Source organism: Electrophorus electricus, chromosome 12 (assembly GCF_013358815.1).
Source record: "Electrophorus electricus isolate fEleEle1 chromosome 12, fEleEle1.pri, whole genome shotgun sequence".
Lineage (NCBI taxonomy): Eukaryota > Metazoa > Chordata > Actinopteri > Gymnotiformes > Gymnotidae > Electrophorus > Electrophorus electricus.
The window spans coordinates 3,846,658-3,854,712 of NC_049546.1; the positions used below are offsets into that span (position 1 = coordinate 3,846,658).

The 8,055-nt window shown below is 41.9% G+C and overlaps 1 protein-coding gene across 1 annotated transcript in view; it reads right to left on the reverse strand.

Moving 5' to 3' along the window:
- Positions 1–1,223: 1,223 nt before the first annotated feature.
- kdm7ab (lysine (K)-specific demethylase 7Ab) overlaps positions 1,224–8,055 on the reverse strand; it is a 25,116-nt gene continuing 18,284 nt past the window's right edge. The window contains exons 12-20 of the mRNA XM_035532315.1: positions 7,968–8,055; positions 7,696–7,817; positions 7,268–7,419; positions 6,808–6,905; positions 6,396–6,574; positions 6,037–6,185; positions 5,329–5,396; positions 4,971–5,232; positions 1,224–4,758 (exon numbers count right to left, since the gene is read on the reverse strand). The exon at positions 7,968–8,055 is cut by the window's right edge and continues 152 nt beyond it. Of these exons, the coding sequence (XP_035388208.1) occupies positions 4,670–4,758; positions 4,971–5,232; positions 5,329–5,396; positions 6,037–6,185; positions 6,396–6,574; positions 6,808–6,905; positions 7,268–7,419; positions 7,696–7,817; positions 7,968–8,055 (1,207 nt within the window). The 3' untranslated portion in view covers positions 1,224–4,669. The remainder of the gene's footprint in view (positions 4,759–4,970; positions 5,233–5,328; positions 5,397–6,036; positions 6,186–6,395; positions 6,575–6,807; positions 6,906–7,267; positions 7,420–7,695; positions 7,818–7,967) is intronic.

Here is an 8,055-nt window from a genome sequence, read left to right on the forward strand (position 1 = left end):
ATGTTGCTGCTGTAGTGTGTGTACTCAAAGACAATAAATTAAGAAATATATAGATAAAAATAAAGCATGAATGGCTCCTTAAATATGAGCAGATATTTAAGTCACAATCATATGGACAGTATAACATTTTATATTATATCTTTACTAAACAAAGATACAAGTCCACTGAAGGAAAAATGTAAACTATATATTTAGTAACTAGATTTGGTTGTAATATCCACAACCTAATGCTTTCAGCAGCTGCTAATTAGTCTGGTGCAGTGGTTAGGAGCTAATTGGACCATTATTATATGCAAATCTATCACCTTGTGTATATCTTCAGAATGCTTTCTAGGCCATTTGAATAGAAATGAGGTCAGAATGCTAACTTGGCAGTTCTAAAGTACATGGTGGCTTTTTTAGTGCTACTTTGTTGTTGATTTACACCTGTGTTTTTGATTACTGTAATTTGTTGAACGTGTTGATCACTGTTTTTCACTAAAGGAGGAGCTCTGGTATGCAGTGGTTTATTTTCTCTAAACATAATGCTGTGAAAATTTGCCAAAAACATTCATCTTATCAAGGTGTTTCTTAGCAAGCAAGCACGGCAATGTGTTTCCCCCCCCCCCCCCCTTATTTATTTTACTCTATATGCAAATATTTAGAGATTTTACCTTTTACATGTTTTTTGTTGATCTCCACTGCTCTGCACATCAAAAAGACAACCAAACATAAACCCTGGAAAACGCCAGAAGGAGGATCCTGGTTATACAACAATACTGATCAGAATTAAGTGGAATGCATTTTTTCAGTTGTGATTTGTTTTAAGCCATGGTCTACTGCTAAGATATAAAAACAAAGAGAAAGCTGACTATCGCTTCATCATTCAACATGACAAAATTACTCCACATATGCTTTGTAAGACAATTACTAAGCAGTAAAAAAAAAAACCACTCCTCATATAAATAAAAATGTATTTTTTTGGGAACATGCTTCCTATCTTTTCAATGGTGTCTGATGTTGTGCCAGTTTAGTTTTGAATATTTTGAGACCAAATGAGAAAGAAGCGTCAACCTTTACTAAAGAATTAACAATTAATTATCATATTAAATGTCCATTGCAGAAGTGGTTTTACAGTTGAGACTTTCAAATAGTCAGCCAGTTAGTGAGCACAGTCACAAGGAAAGATTCGTTACAGCTAGAGGCAAAAATTCACTCACAAGCAGAACAAATTCACTCATAAATCTTTTAATATATACAGGCCACATTGTACAACTGAATTTTTCAAAGATCCAAAAGATACAATGCAATTTAATACAGTGCGACAAATATTTGACAAATTACATAACAAAAAAACCAAAAAAAAAAACCCCAAAACTTTTTTATAGCATTGAAACTATGAAAAGTACACACTTTGACCATTTCCATTCGGTGTAAAACTGACCAGGACAAAAAGGAAAGATAGAATAAAGAATGCCAAATAAATACTGTACAAGTAAAATGTACTGCAAGCTACAAAACCCTGCCTGCAGGCCAGTAACGCTATCAACATATTACAAAGTATGCGGAGAGGCTTAAGAAGTACAGCAGAACAGTGTAGTGTATGGAACACTGCTATGCAGAGCTTGGTTAGTGCAGAATTTTGAAAAATAATGCACATCTCCAACCATCAAACAAAACAATTAAAAGATTTTGAGTAACATCATTCCAGCAGTATAATATGCACTTTGGCCAGATAACTGGTCAAATTAGCATCATAGCACCATAATATACGTAAGTCTGTAAAGAACATGTAAAGCAGACATGACATTAAAGCTCCAACAAGAAATTGTTGCAAACATTGTCCCAAGACTCCTTGTTAGGCTTGGAGGGTTTTTGGCAGCTTATGACTAGGGTTTTAATCCGGAGGTAACTGACGCTACTCCTAGAGAATTCCCTCTTGGCAGTATAGCCGCGATCTAATGCACACAATCCCAGTAATCCAAGTCTTCAGGAGGACTATAGGTAGGTGTGTTAACGTTGGACCTAAATTCTCCAGCTGCATTGATCTCCCTAAGCAGGGTTGGGTAACTCCATTTTAAATGAAAGGACCTTGGGGTCTTAGGTGAACTTTGTTCAAAAGATAATTTCAAGGCTGCGTGAAAAAAGTTTGACAGATTAAAATTAGTGCAATACAATTTGGCAGGTAGCAGACAAAAAGAACAAGTTGATATTTAGCTAATAACTCAGTAGGGAAACTCAAACACTAAAATAAAAACATTGAAACTCGCCCTGAACTGCAGGAATAGTTGCCCTTCAAACGTTTGGGTTAACCAAAGTATATAGGTTTCCAAGTACTTACAAATAATAAATACCAAAAGCTGTCTGTCCTGAGTAGTTATTGTTGTATCCCATTAAGATTTGAAAAACAGCTCCATCTGCCACAAAAACCGAAAAAAACAGAAGTGTCTGGAAACCTGCAAGAAGAGTGTTTTATTGCCTGAAGAAGTTACTGCTTTTAGTTTCCTAATATGTTTTGAAAAAAGGTTTGCTTGGATCAAAGGAGATGCTCTCAAGTAACACTGATTGTGAAATAGCAAGAATGGGAAGACGGTACTATTGTTTGTGTGGATATGTATTGTAAAATTAACCTGAATGCAGAGAATATCACAATATCCCTGGCTCACTTGTTGCTGGGATCTGTGACATTTTGAGGGCTGGGTATGGCTTCCTGAGGCACACTGCAATTGAAGCAACTGGACTTGAAATTCACAATTAAAATAATCACATTATTTGGCATTCAAAGGGACCAAATCCTTAAACTCTGGTCTGATGATTACCTGAGGTTGTTCAGACTAAATAGAACCAGAGCAAGTCTCACACACACGGCATTCGGTGTCTCATAAGAAGTCATAACTATAACTAAAAAAAAAAACCAAACAAAAACCCATACACTGTTACAGCTTCAAATTGTCTCTCTACATGGATTAAGACTCATCTTAGAAAAATAAATACTCTCTCAATTCTTTGTAAAAAGATGAGTAGCCAAACACACCAACACAGAGAGTCAAAGGCCTCCTCCCCATCGACATCTATCCATAATGGAAAAGAGATCATTCTTATTATTTTACAATACTCACCAATTCAGTGTTTCAGTTAAGAATAACGAGGCTGCAAAACCTGTACGGGGTTTGGAGTTAAAATTACATTGCTGCAAACAATTCCAAAGAGTAAATGTTTGAAGCATTTAAAAGAAGGTCTGATGTAATGTATTCAACAGCAGTCTTAACTCTACTTAAGTAGAGTCTTAACTCTACTTAAAAGGAACTACTGTTTAAAATGATGTTTGCTTGCCTCACGAGTTCTGTGATGGGGCAGAGTAGAAATTTGCATAACACCAGCATGAAAATGCTAATGCAATGGCCCCATACTGGCATACTTGCAGTTTAGGTGACAAAATCAAAAGATATTTGACTCATTCATTTCCCCAGGTTGGAGTATATAAAGGAAATTTTAAAAAACAAACAAACAAAACAAAAAAATGTATAAACTCAATGTAAAAATCCAATTTATGTTGCTGCAATGTTTCCAACACTGGTCCTCTTAGATCAGTGTGTATGCACAAAGGAACGCATAAAACAAAGTTAAAAAGTTCACATTAAAATAATTGAACACTCAGCAATAAATACACATTTAAAACAACAAAAGTAACAAATACAACAGTGAAAAACAAGCACCAAAAGTGTAAAAACTGGAATAAATTAAGAGGAAAAGATCTTTCCACACATCTCCGTATGCACAGGACACTTTTGCACATCGTGTCTATATTTCTTTGCCCACTAGAAGGCGGGAGAGAACTACCTTCCGATCTCGCATTCCCTCCATTTAACGCAAACGTGATTTTCAAATGGGAGTTCAGGGGTATAAAATTCTAACAAAAATAAGTTTTTCATTAATGACAGAACTTGATCCGCTGATTGGAACCTGCTTCTGTCTCCGCACTGTATACAAATGGTCATTTAGTTTGAGTCAGTTTGAGTCACATTCTCCTACATGGTATTTCCTCAACTAGCGTAATTAAGGAGGAGGAGGGATGAGGAAGACGAGGGCTATGAGGCTCGTCCCTCCCGTCACGCTTGGCCTTGTGGATCGGTAGCACTGCAGATGCAAGTCAGCACCATTTTAGAAAGTCATTTCATCTGTTTTTTAATTAATTAATTTAATTTTGACTAACAGCTTCAAAAGGAAGATCCAAGAAGTTAGTCACAGAAAGCAGGATGCCGTTTTTCGACATACTACACTTGGGTGGAAAAAATGCCCCTCTTCTTGTGTGCTTTCCTCTAGGAAGGATGGCAAGAAGAAAAACACAACATTGTGATCCAAGACATTCATTGGAATCTCCTCTTCAATGGTCCTGAGGTTTCGCAACACCTTTGAGCTGAAATGCTGGATTCCACAAGTGAAGGTCTTTCCAGTACTAAACGCAATACCCATGGGTTCTGCTAAGTGAAATGCAGAAATAGACTTTAATATCCTCTGCTACTTGCTGTTGACTGTGTTCCCATAACCATTTACTTCTGACACATTCAGTGTGTAGGACTGTGCTTTTTAAAAAAAATACCCTGTGACCCATCACACACAAATGAATGTGGGCAAGATATAGAAGTTCTGTTTGTCTAGCAGTCACACAGGTTGAAAATCACCTTCAATACTAAACAAAAAATGGTTTATGTCTGTTGAGTTTGAGAATCTTCCCCAGCCTTTGCTTAGCCGTGGCCATGCCTTTCTTCGGACGTTTCCCTGAGAAAGCAGGAGAAACAAAAAAATGAAACCATGATTAAAGCACAGTGAGAGAAAAAAAAACAAAAAAAAACCCATTGCAAATGATATGAGAAATATTACAGTTAAAGACGTTAATTATTGTGTGTCAAGCACTATAGTAAACTCAAAAGCAGAGGTTCTGTTTGCTAAAAGTCACTTTAGTAAATGGGTGGGGGCAGGGGACCACTTGCCTTTGGTGGCCTGGTTGCTGATTGGTGGAGGGTTGGGGGCTGGCCTTTTGCAGGGGTGCAGGGGTGGGGACAGAGAGGTCTCACAGTACTGATAGTCTGAGGGGGTGTGGTTCTCCCCACATCCTGGTGAGGGGGCGTGGCTAGCCCAGGCCTCACTGCTGCTGCTGCCTTGGCTGTCTGTGAAGCTAGGGTTCTCCTGGGGTCTGTGGTCCAGCTTGGCCCCGCCCTCCCTACGCTGTTGCCTTGGCACCCGCCTCTCCTCCTGCACCGCACAGACGAACACGCCTGGGTGAGAAAGGCCCACCCGAGTGACAGAAAGGCCCGGGTTTGGCGTGGGGCCGCGAGGGCTTGGCTTTACCTGACTGCTGATTGTGGAGTTGCTGTCTGAATCCGGGTTCTCTTCCCCTGATGCAGGCTCCTTCCCACCTGAGGAAAAACAAACAAAAAACCCCCAAAAGTCAACCGACATGCTATACAGCAGTCCTCAAAACGCACCTACAGTTGATTTCATTACAGTGTGAGCGTGTATGCTGCAGGTTAATTATTAGCCCGCCTTTTTAATTACATATTCATTGCTAAAGTTGACAGTGACGTTGTACTAGCAATGCTGAAGCCCCGTCTTCAGAACGCTGGCCAGGATGCTAGAAGGCCCGCCTCCATGGTGAAAATCAGGCATTTCATTGGTCAGATTTCCTGCCAATTTGCTAATAGAGTTACATTACAGAACCCTTCAAAATCTCACCAGAAGGGACATGAAGGCAGACTAATGAGCAGTTTAGATTAGTACCACTGTTGGATAGAAATGCATACGAGTAAGACAATGTTTCTTACGTTATTTAAATAATTTGTTTATAACCCCCCCAATCCACTTTTTTGATATGCATTTTCTGAAGTTAGGAGGGAAGGCATATACTTCTGGGCAAAAAAAAAAGAAAACTAAATTAATAATAATAGAAATATAAATAATTGAATATGGAATATAAGAATCACCACCGGCCCAGCTGGGAGAAGAGTGATACTTTCCAGCACAAATGCAACTGCATAGACTTTTCTAGTAAACCCTTACTGTAGTCAGTGGATGGCTGGGTGGCACAGGACCACCAAGACTCCTGGGAGCTGGCACCCTCCTCTGACAGAGGAGGGTACAGCAGGCCTGCCATGGACAGCATGCCCTGAATAGCATCCTCTTCTGTGCTCGGTGAGGTAGAAGGGTCTCTGAAACACAGGTTGAGCAGAGCAGGTTTCTGCGTTATAATGGAACAGGTGCGCATGTCCAAGTATGAAAGCTACCAATATGGGTTAAATTCAAGTGACTGGATTTCTCCCTTTTGTCACAGACACAAGTATAAAAAAGACGACACGCGTGCTCCCAAAGCAGTGTTTGTATGTGATCAGCGAACAAACAAAGCAAGTACGGTTTCTGACCTTTTAAGAAGTTTGCTGTGGTGTCCAAGTCGCTGGCCGGCATGCCCGAAGTCTGCTGGGTCGCTGGAGCTGCACGTGGTCATCCTCTTGGGAGAGACATCCTTCTTCCTCAGCATGTCCTCCTCATCTTCCTCCCTCGATGAGCTCTCAGAATCTTCTCCAGAGGTCGACTGCTTTTTCTTTGGAGCACAGACAAGTGGGTGAAAATTGGCACAGCGAGAGGAGGCAGCGTGAGCTACGGATAAGGCCGAGGACACTCCGAACCGCCACTGAAGAACTGCTGCCAACCACAAGCGATGGACAGCGTCAGCTCACATGGCCCGTGTGCACTACACACGATCTCAGAATAACACATTTTACGTTCTTCCACTACGAAATGCCAATCTAGACAGGGACAGTTGGTGTAACACACCTGTCGGATGCAGTCCTCATCAGCCTCAGAGTCAGACGAGGAACCGGATGGTCCTGCTTCTCCGCTCTGGAGCTCTGAGCCCTCCCTCTGACAAAGCTCTGAAATCAGACAGGAAACCCGTCGGCTCGGATCTCGGTTACACGTTTTGTGTCAGTGCGCTTGCAGCATGCATGTGTCTGTGTTTCTCCACCCAGGCCTTGGAACCAACCTGGCGGTCCACAACGTTGCCCTATCCTCCCTCCCATCAGACACTGAGCGAACCATTAGGAACACCGACTACCTGGTACAGGTGTACTGTGACCAAGGTCAAAAGAAGACATGTTGATCATTTGGTGGTTCGACCAACACCTACAGTGCTGGTCTCGCATCAGAGATGAGGAAGCAGTTGTGGCCAAATAGGTCAAAGAGGAGCTTTACGCTAGGAGCTTTACGCTAGGCGCAGCAAGGAGGGGATGCTCACCTGGAAGAAGCGTGGGGTTCTGAAGTCCTGCTGCACAGCTCTGCTCCACCTGCTCCTGCTTCTCGTCTTCGCTCCTATCCTTTGCAAGGGAGCTGCTCTGCTTGTGAATGCCTTCCGCCATGTTCTTTGCTCGGATGTGCCACCTCTCGTCCCTGTGAGGAGTCCAACATGGAGTCACACAGGGCACAGCAGCAACTTAAATGCATTTTCACTACAGCCTATTATATACATTATATACATTTAGAGTGCATTTTGGAAACAACATAATGAGCCGTTTTAGTTACAGACAAGAACTAAAAACTTACGTAATCTCAAAAAAGTAATGAGACAATGAAAACTCTTAGATGCCAGCGATAATCAACTAACTGGTTTGGGTCTGTCAAGGAGTGTGTCTGGGAGTCACCAGCAGATGGCGAGAGTGTGCTGACCTGATGATGCGCCCATTACACAGCACCAGACGCAGGTGGTTGTCCAGGCTCTTCTCGGCGGCGGCGGAGGCCGTGGATGCCTTGTTGAATTTGCCATTCAACTGCAGGCTGAAGGAGGAGTCCTGAACAGGGGAGTCAGAGCACAGTGACAGGCTGAAGGAGGAGTCCTGCCTCATGCTCTTCTTGCCACATCCTCACAAGCTCTTGACTGTCTGGATTAGAGGGTCTGTTAAATGAATGAATGCAGGTGTGCGTGCGTGCGTGATGCGTACATCCTCAAAGGGGCCCATCTCTAGTCTCTTCAGAACCTCCTGTGTGTGTTGCTCAAAGATGTCCAGGATGGAAGGAGCCTCGGGTGTG